Source organism: Budorcas taxicolor, chromosome 4 (genome assembly GCF_023091745.1).
Source record: "Budorcas taxicolor isolate Tak-1 chromosome 4, Takin1.1, whole genome shotgun sequence".
NCBI lineage: Eukaryota > Metazoa > Chordata > Mammalia > Artiodactyla > Bovidae > Budorcas > Budorcas taxicolor.
In genome coordinates, this window is record NC_068913.1 from 68,980,539 (window position 1) to 69,001,491 (window position 20,953).

The 20,953-nt window shown below is 42.1% G+C and overlaps 1 protein-coding gene across 1 annotated transcript in view; it reads left to right on the plus strand.

The window, feature by feature from the left end:
• CPVL (carboxypeptidase vitellogenic like) overlaps window positions 1-20,953 on the plus strand; it is a 113,729-nt gene that overhangs the window by 78,887 nt on the left and 13,889 nt on the right. The window contains exon 11 of the mRNA XM_052638916.1: window positions 7,254-7,436. Within this exon, the coding sequence (XP_052494876.1) occupies window positions 7,254-7,436 (183 nt within the window). The remainder of the gene's footprint in view (window positions 1-7,253; window positions 7,437-20,953) is intronic.

Sequence of the window (20,953 nt, forward strand, 5' to 3'; positions counted from 1 at the left end):
TGATCCTTTGGACTACACAGTCCATGGAATTCCAGGCAAGAATACTGGAGTGGGTAGCCGTTCCCTTCTCCAGGGGATCTTCTCAACCCAGGGATTGAAACCAGGTCTCTCACACTGCAGGCAAATTCTTTATCAGGTGAGCCACCAGGCTAAATAGAAATTTCATGGGAGCAGATTAAGCAAATACTTGCCATGTATAAGTGAGCACACACTCCTTTCTCTAACTCAGACCAAAGGCCACTTCCCTTCCATTTCAGATGGAAGTGAAACTTAGCTGCCTGTGGATCCAGGAAGGAAATAAAATAAATGAGTAGTGTTGGACTGTGACACACTGATCTTTCTTTCTATCTATGACAGAGACATGGATACAAAGGAATATTTTTTTCTAAGAGCAACAGTAGCATAAGCATTGAATAAATGACAGCTGCTCCTGCGCCTCTGTTGGGGGTGGAGGAAGACACTCAGGAAGGGGGAGGACTGTGTCTTAGGGGGACAACTACTGCCCAGCCTTTGCCCCTAGTAGCCAGGTGGAAATATGGGCCAGTGTGGTCTGATCTGCCAGTATTTAAATGCCAGCATCTAATTACAAAAACAACAACACCCTGTGGACTAGATGGATATGTCTGCAAGCTAAATGTAGGCCCCTGGCAGCCAATTTAAAACTTTTGCACTCCACTATGGAGGGATTACTTTGGAAGGAATGATGCTAAAGCTGAAACTCCAGTACTTTGGCCACCTCATGCGAAGAGTTGACTCACTGGAAAAGACTCTGATGCTGGGAGGGATTGGGGGCAGAAGGAAAAGGGGACAACAGAGGATGAGATGGCTGGATGGCATCATTGACTCGATGGATGTGAGTCTGAGTGAACTCTGGGAGTTGGTGATGGACAGGGAGGCCTGGCGTGCTGCAATTCATGGGGTCGCAGAGTCGGACACGACTGAGTGACTGAACTGAACTGAACTGAACTGAACTGATGGAAGTTTATTTTTCAGATTATTCTTGGTAGAAAGTAACAAAAACATGAATGAAGCCTTGCTGTTCAGGTTACAGGATATTTTTACAACTTGTATCCCGTTTGGTCCTCCCAAGAACTAGGATATTCCATTTCACAGAAGACAAAAACTAAGGCTCAGAATGGATAGATGACATCTCCAGGGTCACTCAGTAGCCCCGGCTTTGGGAAGCTGAGCCAGGTCTGGAGCTCAAGGCTCCTTTTTGCAGGTGTCATAGTAACGTTTATAAGCCCCTGATGTTTGTTTCATCCAATTGATGATTTGGTGCAGTTATGTTAGAACTCCTATATCTTAAGAGTTATTCTAACTCTTACTTACATCCCAAATCACAATTATAATTCACAGGCAACATCTCACTTGGAAATAATGAAGCTATTTGAATAGCTATGTTGAATTATTCTAGTGTGATGATAATAATAATAGCCAGCATTAACTGAATACTTACTATCTGCCTGGGCTATGAAGAACTTTACATGCATTATGTTATGTAATTCTCCCAATGACCTTCCCTCATAGATGTTTCTCTTCTATTCATTTTACAAATGAGGAAACTGAGCTCTAGACAGGCTAAGTAACTTAATATCAAGATAATCTTGCTAGTAAGTGGCAGAGCTCAGTTCATACCCAGCCACAGGGCCTGTGCTCTTAATTCTAAACATGTATCCTTCATTCCAAAGAGTCACGCTTACATGTAAGTGTGCTCCTTGCATGTGTAATTACAAATAAAGAACAAACTACCTGTTCTGTGTCCTCTGAGCAGGGGGTGGTGGTAGTGACTAAGGCAGTGTGGAAGAGGGGTTAGGAGCACACAGTTTGGATTCAGGCAGATCTGAACTTGATCCATGTCACCAGTTGGCTCACTTCCCTACACCTCTGTCCCTTTGTTCCTAAAATGGATAAATAAGACTTGCCTTTGAGGGATATTATGAAATCACGGATGTAAAATGCTTAGCACAGTTCCTGCAGCATGGTAAGAAGAATAAGAGCATTCTACTATTAATATTATTCCAAAATGTCCCATTAAAAGCTATACTCTTAACCATACTTTTCTAGCATTTCAAGTATGGGGAAATTCCTTGGAATCTTGAATCCCAAGCTACAAAATTAAGGATTCCTTTCAAAGGATAATTTATAGACTTATGGCTCTGACTATCAAGAAAAGACTGCTGAGACACCATGCCCAATGTGTGTAAAATTAGTCTTGAAAGGCATGTTATTTCATCCATTTGAGTTCGTAGAGTTCAGATTTACTCTCCCTGGGTTCCCTCCTACTTGTCGGCCTTTGTCAGAAAGAGTGAAATTGGCAACCAAGGATTTGATACAGAAAGACCATCTGAATACTCTGAAGGTTTGTTTTAGAAGAAGTGTTTTTTTGAGTCAGTCTTCCAAGTCGTTATCACATTATCAACCTAGTTGCAAAGGAGGAGAACTCTATTTACCTAACTCCCCCAATTTGTGTGCTGTGCTTAGAATCCTGTTCACATTTTCTCATTAATTCTCACTGGAGTAAGATGTAGGTCTTACATCTACATGTCCAGAAAAGGGAACCACAACTCATGGAGGGTGAGCCATGTGTCCAGGGACTCCCAGTCACTTCATGCTGTGGCATGTGAGGCACGGGTCCAGTGATGTGTGAGCTTGGATTTCATGCTTTTAGCAACAGCAGCGACTCTGGTTACCTGAAGCACCAAAGGAACTGATCAGAAGACAGGATACATCACAGAATTCATGGACAAACCGAAGAACTCGCATGAGAAAAGATAGGGGCCGGGGAAAATTCTGGGAATAAAGGTAGCAAAATTAATGGACAGACTCATCAGGGACTCTTGTGTCACTACTCACAATCCAAAGTCTAGGGAAAGAGCATTTGAGGGTCCTAGCTTAGGTCACATGCTCATCCCTTGCGTGGAGGAGGAAGGACACTGATCGACAGCCTTCACGAGCCTCCCTTGAGGGAATGGCAGTACAGTTACCAGGAGACAGGGGAGTGGACCGAAGCAAGCCAGAATGGCAGACAGTCACTATAGCACTACAGAATCCTTTAAAGAGTGCAGTTGACTCTACCCTGTAAGTGTTGATACGTCTTATGGGGTACTGGCACTATGGGAGAGCTGTGGGTGGACCAGTGGCTCGGAGGGCTCCATTCTCCACAAGCTGAGGCTCTTCCATAGCTGCTTAATCATGGCCACTCCCTGCAACAGAAGTGAAGTGTCTGTCGGCAGCTGAGTAATGGCCTTGCACACATCCTGGTTCATACAGCCAAAGTTACAGAGAGATGCTGGACAAACAGACTTGAGATTGTTTCTAAACTGGACATGTGAACGATGTCTCCTTCCCCACTGACTGTTTCCTACAGCTTGAGTAGTAATTATAGAGCTTCTGTATAGAGTAATTATGGGCTTCCCTGGTGGCTCAGATAGTAAAGAATCTGCCTGCAATGTGGGAGACCTCGGTTCAATCCCTGGGTTGGGAAGAGCCCCTGGAGGAGGGCATGACAACCTACTCTAGTATTCTTGCCTGGAGAATCCCATGGACAAAGGAGCCTGGTGGGCTACAGTCCATGGGGTTGCAAAGAGTCGGGTGTGACTGAGCGACTAAGAATACACACACAATTCTAGAGCAGCAACAGTGGGATCATAGTTTTTTATTGGTTTTTTAATGAGAAGTATTTTATCATGTCTTTGCATCACCATCAATTTCAACAAACTAACCAGTAAGGCATATAGTAAAAGAGAAGAAAATTCTCTAAAAGGAATGGCTCTGCTCTTTCACTGGGGCCTCACAGCTGACCAGAAAGGAAAGTGAGGACACTGGCTATTCAGGGGTGCTGCCTGCTGTGTCCCTGGAAACCTACTCCACCAGCGCTTTCCCTGCCCCTTGTTTTGTTAAGAGTCACTCCTGACAAGGGAAGTGTAGCTAAACGCTGCATTCATTTCTGTCTCCTCCTCTCAATCTTTAGACCCTGTTGCTTAAAATACCAGTAAGCCTCAGGGGAAGGTTTGCCCCAGACTGTCCCAGTTTTAGCCTGCAAACCCTGCATCCTGGGAAACTCCTCCATCCTGGGCAAACTGGGACAGCAGATCGCCCACCAGGAAGAAGTGGGCATGTGTGCACATCCTTCATCAGTGGCCAACCCGCTGGGGCTTAAGCTTTGTCCTAGCACTTCTCTGACTCTCAGGATGTGGGTGGCCAACACGTGCCCTCTGACTTCAGGACCACCCACCCCTGTGCTACACCCACCTGGCTTCTTAGCTCACTGTCACCGGATCTGGGGATTTCTCGCCCACTCACCCAGCCCTGGAGGCACCCAACTGGGATATTCCTGTGGGGGCTGAAGAGAGTAAATATGACATTTAAGTTAAAATAGCAGCTCTGAAATTTCTTATATTTAAGGCAGCCTTAAATGTCAGCTCTGAAATCACTTCGCTTGATCGTTATTAATCTGATCTCTTTTTGTTGTTATTGTTATATTTGGCTTATGTGCCCTGTAGAAGTTAAAAATGTTTTCCTTGCTTTTTTGCAAAGGAAGAATTTCTATTTGCCCCACAAAGTAGGCTTCTGCACATCACATGCACAAAATTATGCAGTCCGGCCCTTTACTGCCTTACTCTGGAGAATTTGTACTCTTGTTTAAAATGAGTCTGGAGAAACAAGAGAAATGGCTCAGGGATGGGCTTTATTTCCATTCAGTTCAGCAAATGTATACATATCACTCTGTTTTTGCTGTAGCCTGTGGATTTTGCTATCATCCCTCAAAACTGAAGATTCAAATCTATTTCAGTAAATACCCTGATAAAGTAAGGTAGCAAGTGACACTCAGAAAGGTGCAGGCTTCACAGAGTGGTGACAAAGAGGAAAAATGGTTAGGTACATTTGTGTGTGTGCTAATCAGCATCTTTTCATCGATTTCTAGCAGAAAAATTACTTTATAAAGATTCTGTTCATTAATCAGCTATAATCAGCCCTTCCTAGAATGGTGAAGTATTTAAGCCTTGTTTGCTGGTACAGATCATGTGTAATTGTTTCCATATTGTTGGTAAAACAGCTGTAGGAGTTTTGCATGGGCCGTAAGTACTCAAGGTCTTCGAGGCAATTTCTTTGTATAAACAATGCAAATTTTTATTGCTATAGTTGAATTTTTTAAAGAGGCTTTAAATCCATGAGGACTTTTTTTTTTGAGAGGAGGGGTTCTTCATAGGAGACTGGAGGTGGTGATGGTGACTGAATAGCATGAAAGACCCTGTGTTCTTATAGGGGAGGCCCAGGGCCCTTTCATCTCAGGCTGAATCCTGGCCCACTGCTGCTTGAGGATTTGGAGTGTGTAAAAGTCCTGGGCTTTTTAATTATGTGTAAGCCTTTTAAGACGCCTGTACCAGGAGAGCACAGATGGAAACATGCAATGTAACATTTTATGTCCAGTTTGAGGATTCGACCAGAGGTCTTCACTTGAGTTAAACCAGAGCTTCCACATAGATGAAAGGTGGCGTGGAGTTGAAGACAATCTCTTTGTTGGTGGTGGAGTGACAATACCTCATGAGAATCAAGGATTGCAAAAAAAAAAAATAGCCTAAGAATAGAAAACAAAAGGGGAAATTATTCACATCTCCACCGGCGAAATTAATCAACTCTATTCCTTTTTTAAAGTTTCACTCCATATTTGTAAATAAATATATCAATTGTATATATATATAATAATTGTGATATATGTTTGGCATTCATCTTTCTTTTTTCATCTAACTGTAGAAATGATTTATGTACTTATGTTAGTACTTATTTTGCTGTGCTGGGTCTTTCTTGCTGCTTGGGCTTTTCTCTAGTTGCGGAAAGCAGGGGCTACTTCTAGTTGCAGTGCTCAGATTTCTCTCTGCGATGGCGTCTCTTGTTTCGGAACAAGGGCTCTGAGGCCTGACGGCTTCCGTAGCTGTGTCGCGCGGGCTCAGTAGTTGTGGCTCCTGGGCTCTAGAGCGCAGGCTCAATAGTTGTAGCCGATGGGCTCATTTGCTCCACAGCATGCGGGATCTTCCTGGGGCAGGGATTGAACCCATGTCTCCTGCACTGGCAGGTGAATTCTTTACCACTGAGCCACCAGGGAAGCCCAGCGTTCAGGTTTCATACTTAATATTGTATGATAAGTATTTTCCACACTGCTTCATGGTTTAGTCAGACAGTTGAAGTGGCTTTGCAATATCCCATAGACTATCTGTACCGTGGTGATTTAACTACTCACTAATATGGAACTTTTAGACTGTGTTCAAATTTGTCTTTATAAAAATTCAATGAATATAGTTATTTTTTTTATTTCTTTGGGTTTAGTTTCATAGAACTTATTCCACAAACTGGGATTAACTGGGACAAAGAGTCTCAACATTTTAAAGTCTTTGCATTAAACAGTGACCATTGCTTTCCTGAAGAGTAATACCATTGTACACTGTCCCCAGTAGCTTCACAACTTCAGCAGCACTGGGTATTATCTGAATTCTTGTTCAAGCAACTAAAATGTTGTTTGGGAAGAAAAGAGTTGCCTCAGAGTTTCTCCTATAGTACCCATCAACTTGGCTTAAAAATGTATTCTAGGCATTTTGAAGGACATTCCTCATTGTTGACAAATAGCTATCATATTTAAGAATGGAGGCCTTTGGAAGGACATGGCAGACATTGCTGCCTCCAACAAATAAGAGACTTGAGGCACCTGCGTCTATCTGTCTGCCTCAGAAAATTATAGTTGCCACTGAAATGTAGGAGGGGAAAGTAATATGGATTAGCATCAGCTGATGGAATTCCCAGCTTGCCAGCTGCTGCAGGGCCTGAAAGTGAAGACAATGAAATGCAGGCTTTATGAAAGTCCTAGAATATGGTATCCCTTAGTTCCACTGAAATGTAACCACAGTCCTCTTCCTTCACATAGCCATAAGCAAAACCTATAGTGCCAGGTAATACAGCACAAATGCTTTTGCACTTGTAGAGGTGTACATAGAGCTGTACATGAAGATTCCTATGAAGAATCAAACTTTTGGAAGAATGCAATGGTTGAGACAAGGCTGAGTTTATTTCAGGTTGCTGGTATTTGTAACCAACTGGAAGAAAATGATCCTACTGAGTTCCTGGGCTGGCCTCTCTGAGCAGTACATCAGAGATGCTTACATCCCCTTTTGTGTCTCATCCCCTCTCTCATTACCTAGACACACGACTGGCTTCCCCTGCTGAATCCTGCATTTGCCCACGGCTCAATTTCGTTTCAGGTTCTAATCTACAATGGCCAACTGGACGTCATTGTGGCAGCTTCCCTAACAGAGCGCTCCTTGATGGCCATGGACTGGAAAGGATCCCAGAAATACAAGAAGGCAGAGAAAAAAGTTTGGAAGATTCTTAAATCTGATCTTGAAGTGGCTGGTTATGTACGGCAAGTGGATAATTTCTGTCAGGTATGAAAATGCTTCTGGGCACGCAGATTGTGGAAATGGGATGGTGGGATTGAAACTGAAGCCCGAGAGACTTCCCTGGTGATCCAGTGGTTAAGACTCCATGCTCCCACTGCAGGGGGCACAGGTTTGATCCTTGTTTGGGGAACTAAGATCCTACACATGGCTTGGCATGGCCGAAAAATCAAGCAATAAAACAGAGGGTATATATGAGAGGAATTAGACTTACAGGAAAAAAATAAAAGAAGAAACCCGGAAAATAAAAGCCCGAAAACCCATTAAGGCATGGTCAACCTTAAGCAAAGACGTACACCAGCCAAAATACATGTCCCTCCTTTCCACAGAGAAGGATGGTCTCAGTTCATATTAACATACAAACACTCCATGTTAAGACAAAAGTTGATAGACACAAATGTAGGTATTGTTTAAGAGATAAGGTGACAATGAAAAATATAAAGTCTGTGTGCTTAGCCGCTCAGTCATGTCTGACTCTTTGCAACCCCATGGACTGTAGCCCCCCAGTCTCCTTTGTCATGTGGATTCTCCAGGCAAGAATACTGGAGTAGGTTGTCATGCCTTCTTCCAAGGGATCTTCCTGACCCAGAGATCGAACCCAGGTCTCCCACATTGCAAGAGGATTCTGGTGGGCTACAGTCCATTGGGTGGCAAAGATTTGGGCATGACTGAGTGACTAACACACATATTTTCATAAATAGTTAACTCTAAAGTCAGATTCCAAAATATTGGACAAGTAGATGCTCTTTGGTTGCAGAAAATAATCTGGACTTAATTTTTCTTGTCTGTTCGTCCCTAAAAATGTTTAAGTTTTTTGAATTGAATTCAAAAATTTTTTAAAAAGAAAAAATCAACAATTTCAACACCTGAAATTGCATTTTAACTGATGCCTTTGTACACAGGTAAAATTTTATACATAATTTTAACAGTGAAATGTGAGATTGATTCTGCTTTGGTACTTTAAAAAATCTTATTGAGTTATAATATAGAAAAGTTAACGAGTCACAAAACAGGTAAATGAAATTTCACAAAGTGAACATATCCATGTGACAGTCACCTAGATAAAGAAATAAAATAGAACCAATGCCAGTTGCCCCTCAGTCACTACCCCCTCCTCTCCAAGGTAACCACTGTCCTGACTTCTTATGGCCTAGATTATTTTTGCAAGTTTTTGAATTTTTATAAATGGACACATTCAGTTTGTACTCTTTCCTGTGTGGTATTTTTGCTCAGTTTTATGTTCATGAGATTTATTTATACTCTTTTTTATGGAAATTTGATCCTTTTTCCTGATATGCCTATGAGTTTGAATGTCAGACATTAAACAGGTCAAGTTATGGAGAGAGTTTGAGTTTTTGGCTGATGATATTTACCTTCAAAAAGATTTTGCTTTGCTTCTGTCAGGCAATTAGAATACAGGCAAGCACCTTTATTAAGTCTGGGATTGTGTGTATTTTTAGAGACGGCAATGGCAACCCACTCTAGTACTCTTGCCTGGAAAAGCCCATGGATGGAGGAGCCTGGTAGGCTGCAGTCCATGGAGTCGCTGGGAGTCGGGACTAAGTGACTTCACTTTCACTTTTCACTTTCATGCATTGAAGAAGGAGATGGCAACCCACTCCAGTGTTCTTGCCTGGAGAATCCCAGGGACGGGGGAGCCTGGTGGGCTGCCATCTTTGGGTTCACACGAAGTCGGACATGACTGAAGCAACTTAGCAGCAGCAAAACTGTATTTTAGCTGGCCTATTTCCACGGCCCTAAATTGACATTTGTGGTATTAACCAGGGGCTCTACTCTTTGGCAGAGCACGAACACCAATATTTGTTTCCCAAAGCTCCTTTCAAGTTTCCAGTCTCTTAACTACCACTTTATTCTTGGTTTTGTTGCCTCTTGGCCCCTGAATCAATCATTGCTTTGATGCAGACAGGGTTAGAGAATGTCACACTCAGCTTGTTGCACACACGTGCACAAAGAAACCTTTCCCTTAATCTCTGGAACCTGTCAACGTGTTGTATCATATGGAAAGAAGGAATTAAGGCTACATATGGAAATAAGGTTGCTAATCATCTGACCTAGAGATGGGGAGATTATTCTGGATTATCCAGATCAGCCCGATATAATCACAGAGATCCTGATAAGTGAATGAGGGGAGAGGTGAGTCAGAGTTTTGAAGGTGCTGCACTGCTGTATTTGAAGGAAGGACCATGAACTAAGGAATGCAGGCAGCCTCTGGAAAACTAGAAACCACAAAGAAACAGATTCTCCCCTAGAGTCTCCAGAAGCAAGGGAATCTTGGCAGCATCTTAGTTAGCTTGCAGCTATCTGAAAGCAGGGAAGAGAACCCTTACCAGAAACCCAGTCAACTAGCACCTTGATCTTGGACTTCCCAGACACCAAAACTGTGAGAAATTTCTGTGGTTTAAGCCACTCAGTCTACAGTATTCTCATAGGATTATTGAGGGGACTTAATAAGCTAAGCAACTTAAAGCAGCCCCTGACTCACAAGAAATATTTGCTAGTGTTATTATTACTGTGGATCACTTATAAGGATATATATAACAAAAGGGAAATCATAAATAGTAAAAATCAAGATCAGAGAAAATGTTGGATTTTTCCCTTAGAGGAAATCAACCCTTAGAGGAAAGTTGGGATATTACTATTCAGACGCATGCTGAGTGACCAGGGCACAATGCTGGGCATGTCTTTGCCCCCATCTGCTGCACTGCTTTATGATGAGAATCCCACCAGGCACACCCAGCATGTCCTCCACATCCTCTGATGGCTGCCTCAGCCACCGGTTATCTTACGTCCCCCAGACCAGCATTCTGAATGCCTCCAGTGCCTGGCATCACACGTGTGTCCTGCTCAGCATCGTGCATGGAATGCCCAGCATAGGGGCTGAGACTGGGGCTGCAGGGCGGCGTGAGCCACAGTGGTGGGAAGAGGGATGTTGACTTTCACTCAGAAACTTGTGGCAAATGTCACACTAGGCCCACTGACTCTTCTGGTGAATGCAAAACGCATTGAGAGATGAAATGGCACTCCTCCGACTGCCAAAAACTGGGTAACAAAAGAAGCGAGGCCCACATATGTTTGTGATAGAAGTGTTTTACCGCACGGTGAGGGAGCTGCATTTTATGTAGGTGATTTTACAACGTTGGCAGCGCTCCTCTCCCCTAATGCCTCCACGTAGGATTGGAGGTGGCTTGTGGAGATGGGGGAGGGCGGGGAAGAAGGGTGGAAAAGAACTCCGATGTTCACAAAGGCATTCTCTGTGGATTAGGGATACCGTTCAAATGTCAGGCGTCTGATAATGAAAAAAACGGGCTTCAGCCGTGGACTCGGCTTTTTAGCATTTGACACACAAAACAGAAGCATGTGTCTGTGTCTGCCAAGAGAGAAACCTCGCTCTCTGCCAAACTCCACAGCTCTTAATTTAAAAATTGAAACCAAAGTAGACTTGTCTCTGAATGGTTCCTTAAAATGTCCACTTAGAGGAATGACGGCTCTCCCAGGGGAGCAGTAAGGTACCGAGATGAGGGAGCATTTCTCCATGAAGGGATGCCCAGGGACACCAACCAGCTCCATCCACCCCTCAGAGATCAGATGAAGAATGAGTCTGCTGGTTGCCCTTTGCTGCTCTGGCTGCTTCTATCTGTACAGTTCTCAGAATCAGACTCTCCCTTCTTATATCATCTGCGAAGTAATGGGCTTTTCTCAACCTCAATTTGTTCATCTGTAAATTACAAGGTTTGAACCAAGTTATCTCTAAAGTGAAAGTGTTAGTCATTCAGTCGTGTCCAACTCTTTGCAACCCCATGCTGTAGCCCGCCAGGCTCCTCTGTCCAAGGGATTCTCCAGGCAAGAATACTGGAGCGGATTTGTCATTTCCTTCTCCAGAGGATCTTCCCTCCCCAGGGATTGAACTTGGATCTCTTGCATTACAGGCAGATTCTTCACCATCTGAGCCATAGGGAAGATATCTTTAAAGAAAGATCTGAAATAGATTTTTCATTAATGTCCAGAGAGGCTCAGTTTGCAAGCAGAATAGATAGTGGCCTTCGGTGAGAGAGAGAGAGAGAGAGAGAGAGTGAGTGTGTGTGTGTGTGTGTGTGTGTGTGTGTGACTCAGTAACATTACAGCATAGATCAAAGGTGTAATCCTCTCTCTGCTTGGCTGGTGACAATCCATGTCCATCACTGTCAAGACCACCTTGCTGCACGTTTTGGGGTCTTTCTCTGCCTTTCTCCAGAAATCACAGCTGCTGTTCATGATCTGTTTTGATGGCATCACTGCTTTTGAAATGCAGGATGTTTTTGTTCTTACATCATTGAATCATCAACTCCAAACATGCCAAGATGCCACATTTTTAAATATAAAATTTTCATCAGAATAATAACACTGATGAATTCTTTAAAAACAGCTTTCTAGAAAAAACTTCATGAAGCTACATTTTCTGGGGAAAAAAGCATTTTTTAAATATCTTTATTTCACTGAAAATATTTGTATGGAGAATAATTATTTTTCATTTAGAGATTAAAAGGAAGACATGAGTCACCAGTCAGTTCTCATTCCTGTGCAATCATAGTGAGCGTAGTTTCTTCTACCATTAATTTTGCATTATTTCCAACAAGTCTCTTTTTCCTGATTGCAACTTGAGATATCATAATTTTTGTTTTCATTATCAGTATCAGCTTAGGTTATTCAATAAATTATTTTCTCTCTCCTGTAGGTAAAATTTTCCAGCTGGAGCAAATTTTAGATCTCATTTTCCAGGTGGAGACTAAAGCCTGGAGGTTAAATGACTGTCCCAAAGTCCCGTATCCATTTCATGTCTGAAATTAAGTTCGATTTCAGGTCCCCTGGCTTCCAGCTCAGTAGTTTTCTACTTCACAAGGGCACCCACCTCTGGAATGATGGACTGGCAGCAGTAAGCTAGTACGCTTGAAACTGGAGCCTGCATGCACATCTGCCGTAATTAAAGCAGGCCTAGAAAGAGTGTATTTTACTTCTAGTGTTAGTTCTTGAGTTACATACATGTGCCTTTCTATAGACAGAGTATCAGGGATTTTTTTAAAAGGTAGGTGGTGCTTAGTAGGTGGTGAGGCAAGGCTCATCCAGTGTTAAGAAGCGTTATAGATTTACCTGGGGAGTTCTCATGTTAGTAAAAGAATCAACGCTGAAATTGGCTAAAATGAGCAGAGAAGAAGCATGGTGAGCAGAGCCTCAGAATGGGAGCATACAGAGCAGGACACAGGCAGAGCACACAGTCTGGTTTCTATTCTGGTGCCTGGAGGGTGCAAGCTGGGAGAGAAACTGGAAAGGGATCATGGAGCCTCGATAGTAGGCAAAGGGGTGAGTGTTCCATTGTCTTAAGCAGTAGGAGGGGTGGGAATTGAATAATTTTTTTCCAAATTTTTTTTATTGTGATAAAATATACATTGAAAACTTGCCATCTTAACCATTTTTAAGTATAGAGTTGAGTGGTATTAAGTGCATACATATGATTATGTACCATCCATCTCTACAGCTCTTTTCATCTTGTAAACCTGAAACTCTGTAATTTTCAACGCCAGCTCCCCATTCCCCCTTCCCCAACCCTTGGCAACCACTATATGAATTTGAGTGCTCTAAGTATCTCATATAAGTGGAAGCATACAGTGTTTGTTGCCATGGAAGATAATTAAGCACATTTTCAAAGCTTTGGAAAGTTTAAATTGGCAGCAATAGGATGAATTCAGGGCAGAAATAGGTCAGAGAAGAAGGAAAGTGAAGTGAAAGTGAAAGTCCATGGAATTCTCCAGGCCAGAATACTGGAGTGGGTAGCCTTTCCCTTCTCCAGGGGATCTTCCCAACCCAAGGATCAAACCCAGGTCTTCCACATTTCTGGCAGATTCTTTACCAGCTGAGCCACCAGGGAAGCCCCGGAAAATAGGAGTACCCCCAGGAAATAGAGAGTCATGTTAGTACTGGAAGAAGGTTCTTCATCTACTTCCCGAGATCACCTTCTTGGTGCTTGATCCTGAGGTCTCAAAATAGAGGAGATAAACTTTATAATGTCCAAGCTGTGAGGACCGATTCCTGTTTGAAAAATAGTGTTTAATGTGCAGTTAAATGAAATTGAAAGCTAAATACCCACAAGGAGTGCCTGGCATGCTGGTGTCATCCTGGTGCCCTCCTCAGGCTCACAGCAAGCCTCCCAGTCTCCAAAAGCACAAGCCCTGAGCCACGACTTATATTTTGACCTTGACTCATGTTTGGCCTTATGAAGTTCTCAGGCCTATGGTTTGCCACACTCTTCTCAGGGGTTTCTCCCTGAGTTTCCAAAAGGAGTGAGACTTTCCACTGGGGGATACAGAGAAGCCAAAGGGGAGGAGCCCACCACCCTTGAAGCTTGACTGTTTTGGAGAGTCAAGATCGACAGGAGATGGTTTGGGATAATGAGAGGAAGGTGGACTGTGCAGTCAGACCAGCCTGTGTGAATTTCAGTCTTGCCACTTACTAGGCGTGGTGGTTGGTTCATGCGGGTGTCAGGAAGGCCAGAAGAGATGCCAAGGATGGCTACTGACCCTCCAGCATTTGCAAGCCCTCAAGCCAGTGGTCTGCTACACGCTTTCTTGGCCACAGTTTTATAGAATATTGGTAGCTCCCCTCTAAATTATGTGATTGTACTTACTAACTTACAAATAAAGAAACAGAAGTTTCACCTGAGAAACTTCCTTAGGGTTTCAAGCAGCAGTCGTACCAGGGATTTAACAGTCCACATCTTGCTCTTTCCTCTGCACCACCGTGCTTAAATACCTGTGAAGGCTACAGAGCGGGAAGGATAGAATACTCCAGTTGCCCGCCAGACCTCAGCTACAAGTCTCGCCTCAGGGTGTGTATGTGATGGTGGTGACAAATGTGGGTGGAGTGTTGGTGGTGGCCAGTGTATTTGGCAGCACATCCAGTCCCCACCGAAGAAGCTATTTTCTAAAGGGAAGCAGAGTGCTTACAAGGAGGAGGAGGATGGGGAAAGCCTGGTGTGCAGACAGAAAGCAGTAATAACCACAGCTTCTTCATTGTGCTAACATTAACTGTTTTGTTCCTTTGACTACATGCAACTGAAAAATGGAGAAAAGAATAACCATAGTCCTTTGAGTGGAAGGGAAGCTCAGGCTAGGATTTCAACATGTCCACGGATAATCCACAGAGGGAATGATAGAGAGTCGGCCACCTGCCTCTCTTGACCTTCCTGCTAAAATTCTTTTTTTTTTTTTTTAATTTAGAATTTTAAACAGCTTAGGGAGCATTAGAAACTATTTTTGAAGGAACCAACAGTTTCCAGAAAGGGCTTCAGCAAGTCCTTGGTTGCACTGACAACGATCAGAGTAAGCAAACAGCAATAAATGTCACTTTTGCATTCAACTAGTTGATAGGGGATGAGAAGTTAAAACAATATTTAATGGAGGAAAGTAACTGTTAAACAGATTTGAGACAATGATTACCAAATGCAGCTAATTCCAGGGAAAATGTTTTGGCTATGTTACAGAAATTGTTAAATAGAATCTTCATCTCTATCCCAGCTGTGTTGATTTCTACAAAAAGGGATGGCCTTATCCATGGGTTCTTTGTCTCCATCTTCCAGACCTGGGGAAGGCTCTTCTATTTATGGGAATCAAACTATGGGCAGACAATCAGAATATAGCCATCAAACCATCCCCTGCCCTCACTAATAAGACTTGCCATTATTAGAGTTTCATGGCAATTACAAGTTAGATTCTCCAGAGGCAGGTATTGAGGCAGACTTTAGGGTACAAGGTGTTCATTAGGGATTAACACCTGAGAAAGGAAGGAGTAGGAATCAGCATTGGCAGAGGAGGAAATCAAACTATGATGCGGGCCTGACAAACCTTGGCCAACCTGGGAGGGAGGTCCAAAGAGAGTAGTTTCCATCAGAGTATCTTACATCAGACAAAAATGATCGGCCTTTATACACTCCCCACCTCACTTAGTCAACAAATGCGGGATGCCCCAAGAAGGGCATCATTTTGGGAGAGGTTGTGCTGTGCAGCTGAGGCAGACCCTGAAGGAGCTGACAGCTGGAGGCTGTCTGCTGACTGGATTTCCCACAGCTGGACTGCAAGTCCATCCTTGAAGGAGGATCTGATGATGCATTTCTCTGTCTACCACAAAGGCCACCCAGATGGTGCAGTTGCAAGCTCTCAGGATTTGCAGGGGGGATAGGTGGGGGTGGTAGACAGCAGTAGGAGCTGGTGGTTTGCCTAAGACCACATGGGGTACTAGTCTTCCTTTGTTTGCATAATATGCACTTTCGCTTAAACTGTCATGTCATTATGTCTTCTCTCTTCATGAGAAAGATGAATCCAGTCTTGCTTTTCAATTTACATCAAGATTCCAAGATAGGAATAACAAATCTTTCAGGGGAAAAAAATGAAGAGTTCTTAGTAAATATTTCCTTCTTACAGTTATTTGTTACAGAATAAGGAATCACATTAAAACTTACTGGCTTGACTCAATAACAATGTATTATTTCTCACAATTATGTGGGTGGAATGGGCTCAGCAAGGAGGTTTTTCTGATTGGGGTAGTTCACACCTGCAGCTGCATTCAATTGAGAGTTTGGCTAAAGCTGGAACATCCAAGTGAGTCTCTTCTCTAGTGCTCTCTCCATATGACCTCTAACCATGCAGTGTCCTGGCCTAGACTTCCCAGCATGGCGGCAGGTCTTCTAAACTGAGAAGCAAGAGATGCCCATCCTTTTAAGGCTAGGGTTCAAAAGTCCCAGACTGCATTTTCACTGCATCATCTTGGTCAAAGCAAATCACAGAGCAAGGCGAGATTCCTCTTGCTAACAAGAATGGCAGAGAACTTGGGATCATTCCTTTCCGTTACGGTTTCCTAATCCAGTGTGTCTCAATGCTAGCAAATATAGATTCCCAAGGCCTGTTTCCAGATATTCTGACTTTATTGGTCTAGGGTTAAGACCTGAGCATCAATATTTAAGCTTCTTAGGGAATTTAATATGCAGCTGGTTTGGGGACATAAACTGTATGTCTTTTGTTCCTTTATTGATACTGAAATGGCTCCCATCTATCTCACAGGAATCCTGTGTGGCTTATGTTTGGATAAACTTCTGTTCTGATTCCTAGAGGGTGCTCTAAATCCTGAGCTATTTTACTTACTTACCAGCCAACCAGAAACGTGAGAACATAGATTTACTCTTAACAAACCAGCCATTGATCTGAAGCATCACATTTAGAAAAGTGTCCTCTAGTCAAGTATTTACTGATGTTGCTTTGATTCTCTGAAATCCTCAGCCAAAACCTTAAACTAAGTTTTAAACTTTAGTTCCCTGCCATGTATTGTAGGTTGACAAGTGGTCTTTGTTCTCTCAAAACACTGATAGACTGTTGGTAATTTAGATTCATAGAAAAACTTTTTTATTTACTCAAAACATTAGCTTCCTTTTCCCAGCAGCATTCTGTCCTATACCAAAATGATGTGGTCCTCATGTGTGGTGTCTTCAGATAGTAGTGCCTTCTTATTACTTTCCAACAAGGATACAACTAGGTCAAGCAAGATCTCCTATAAACATCATCCAGAGAGTTCTCAGCAAGGATGTCCACCAGTCACAGTTTGTTTCTGGATATTAATTATTGATCCAATAATATATTAGATAGATATGATTAGTTCTGTGCCAAAGCAAAAATAAAATTGCAGTGATTTAGACTGAAGCCTTATCAGGAGTAAACGTAATGCTTCTTAGTTAGGTTATTTAATAGATTGCCAACCTGGGGTGAGGCTTTTTGGTTAGGATTTAAGAGGTCAGTGAACTTATAAGGGGGAAAAATTGCATCTTTATTTTCACTAACCTCTAACTGGAACATCATTTCCTCCTATTATGAATTATGAAATTTAGCATTTCCTTCCATTACGAATGTAGGCAACAAACCAAAGCAGTATTAGCAGTGCCTTTGACTTTGTCACCATAGAAAGCAGAGATAGTTTCATATCAAATACAGATGCTGTTGCAAATAGCTAGAAACAATGCTTATACCTAAAGTTATAGAAGTTATGAGACCCACAAGTTGCTCTTTTGTTACGTGTTCATATAGAAGGACATATGTTGATGTGTCACAAATTCATGTTTGTTATTTTGTTTTGTGTTTTTTAATATTTATTTGTATTCATTTTATTTATTTGGCTGTGCTGGGTCTTAGTTGTGGCATGTGGGATCTAGTTCCCTGACCAGGGATCAAACCAGAACTCCTGCTCTGGGAGGGAGTGCAGAGTTTTAACCACTGGACCACCAGTGAAGTCCCATGTTTAACTGTTTTGATAATGTCAATCTATAATTTTAATTTGCAATCTATGATACGTATGTATCATAATATATATGAGTGAATCATGTATTTAAAAACATTGTTCTGAAAGGTATTTATAGGTGACACTAAACAGCCATAGGGGTCTATGGCACAAAAAGACAAAGAACCTGTGCGTTAGACTGTTTGAATTGTTGATAATAATTCGTAGACCTTCCCATGTACCCAAACATGGGCCATCTTCTCAAGCTGAGAAGTTATGAACTTGAATTTTATTTATTACCTTGGTGATTCTCACTACTTCTACTATCACCATACTCAAGTGACCCTGAAGTGTAGGAATTAGGAGAGTGGATACTGTGTTCAACCTGGATTAGCTCCTAGCTCCACCACTTACTAACTGCATGACCTTGGGCAAATTTCTTAACCTCTCTAAGAAGTTCCTCATCGTAATATTAATACCTAATTCTCTTGCAGAAGGATTCATTATTAGGATTAACTAAGATAATGCTTATGTATTCCTTGATACTCTGGGACCTAGTAAGCATGTAATAAATATTATTATCTTTATCGACATCTCCTAGCATGAATCTGTTTTCACAGGATAAGAAGCTCCCCCCAGTCCCGTCTAATACAGTCCTTATGAGATACTATGTCTTAAAGGCTCAGATGATGAAATGGGGTATTATTCATCAGACAGACCTATAAATATTTCCACTGTATCTAGTGTTTACTTTACCATAACATGGAAACAGTCTTGATGAGAGATGGAAGAAGTGGAGGGGCCTGCACATTTTGTTCATGGCAGTCTAACAACAGTATATGAAAGTTGCTAAATTGAGTGATGAGATGTTTCTAAAGCATTTGAGTCCCTTCTAGTTTAAAAGTGATCTGAAACATCCCTGTTGACAATAAATGAAGCATCCAGCCTTTATTTTATTCTGTTTTCCGCCCCCCTCCCCCCCCCCACTTATACTGAGCTTCTAACATACAGAAACAGGGAAGAAGGGGAATATATAGGCTTAGATTTAGAGAATAAAAAATAATCTAGCAAAACAAAAAAATGTTTGGCAACTTCTTGCTCTTCTGCTCTACAGCATGGAGATGTGGGTGTTTATTTTTGTTCCTCTATTTATTATTATTATTTATGCAGCAACTGGAGTCCCAAGGTTTCCATTGTAGTACCAGTTCTGTCTTCTTGGAGCCGCTTGCCAGAAGGGGACTTCCCACTTTTGCATTTGTTTTGTTCAATTGCTTCTCCGTATTCTCCCCACTTACCATGTTTAGACATATGGTCCATTTCATTATCTCTGTGTTGGGCGGAAGGGAAAAGCACAACAGAGAACATGTTAAGTTTCTTATAGATTCATTTTTATGAGTTTGGCAGTATCAACAGGTGGGTTTTTTTTCTTTTTTAATTAAAAGTTGAAGAATTACCAAAAATATGTATTATACTTGTATAAGATCAAACAAACAATGATAAATGACTACTCCTGTGCTTACAAGTCATTTAGGAAATGTAGCATTACCAGCAGCCCATACTCCCAATCCCATTCTCTTCCCTCACTGGCCCTGGAGGTAAACCACTGCCCTGGGTTTTGTTTCTACCATCTTTTTTTTAAAATTTATAGTTTTACTACAGATAAACATCTCCATAAACAATATTTTACTTTTCATGTTTCAGTTCAGTTCAGTTCAGTCGCTCAGTCGTGTCTGACTCTTTGCGACTCCATGAATCGCAGCACGCCAGGCCTCCCTGTCCATCACCATCTCCCAGAGTTCACTCAGACGCATGTGCATCGAGTCAGTGATGCCATCCAGCCATCTCATCCTCTGTTATCCCCTTCTCCTCCTGCCCCCAATCCCTCCCAGCATCAGGGTCTTTTCCAATGAGTCAGCTATTTGCATGATGTGGCCAAAGTATTGGAGTTTCAGCTTTAGCATCAGTCCTTCCAATGAACACCCAGGACTGATCTCCTTTAGAAAGGACTGGTTGGACCTCCTTGCAGTCCAAGGGACTCTTAAGAGTCTTCTCCAACACCACACTTCAAAAGCATCAATTCTTCAGCACTCAGCTTTCTTCACAGTCCAACTTTCACATCCATACATGACCACAGGAAAAACCATAGCCTTGACTAGACGGACCTTTGTTGGCAAAGTAATGTCTCTGCTTTTGAATATGCTATCTAGGTTGGTCATAACTTTCCTTCCAGTAAGCGTCTTTTAATTTCATGGCTGCAATCACCATCTGCAGTGATTTTGGAGCCCCAAAAATAAAGTCTGACACTGTTTCCACTGTTTCCCCATCTATTTTCCATGAAGTGATGGGACCGGATGCCATGATCTTCGTTTTCTGAATGTTGAGCTTTAAGCCAACTTTTTCACTCTCCTCTTTCACTTTCATCAAGAGGCTCTTTAGTTCCTCTTCACTTGCTGCCATAAAGGTGGTGTCATCTGCATATCTGAGGTTATTGATATTTCTCCCAGAATCTTGATTCCAGCTTGTGCTTCTTCCAGTCCAGCGGTTCCCATGATGTACTCTGCATATAAGTTAAATAAGCAGGGTGACAATATACAGCCTTGACGTACTCCTTTTCCTATTTGGAACCAGTCTGTTGTTCCATGTCCATTTCTAACTGTTGCTTCCTGACCTGCATATAGGTTTCTCAAGAGGCAGGTTAGGTGGTCTGGTATTCCCATCTCTTTCAGAATTTTCCACAGTTTATTGTGATCCACACAGTCAAAGCAGAAGTCAATAAAGCAGAAATAGATGTTTTTCTGGAACTCTCTTGCTTTTTTGATGATCCAGTTTTACATAAAAAGAATTCTTCTATATATAGTTTGCAACACTGTACTTTTGCTCTTCAATATTTTGAGATTCACCCATGTTGATATGTTCAGGATTGTGCTTTGTTCCTTTTCACTGCTGAATAGCATTCTATCATATGATTACATCATTCATCTATTCCACTGTTGATGGGCATTTGGGTTGTTTCCAGCTTTCTGTTACTATAAACATTGCTGCTATGAACAATATTGCTGCACATATCTCCTTGGGCCTGTATGCTAGAGTTTCTCTTAAGAATAATGTGTAGAGGTAGAACAGATGATTTAATAGTGTTTGAACCTCTTTAGCTTCCTTAGGTAATGCCAAACTGTTTTCCCAGTTGATTGTATTCT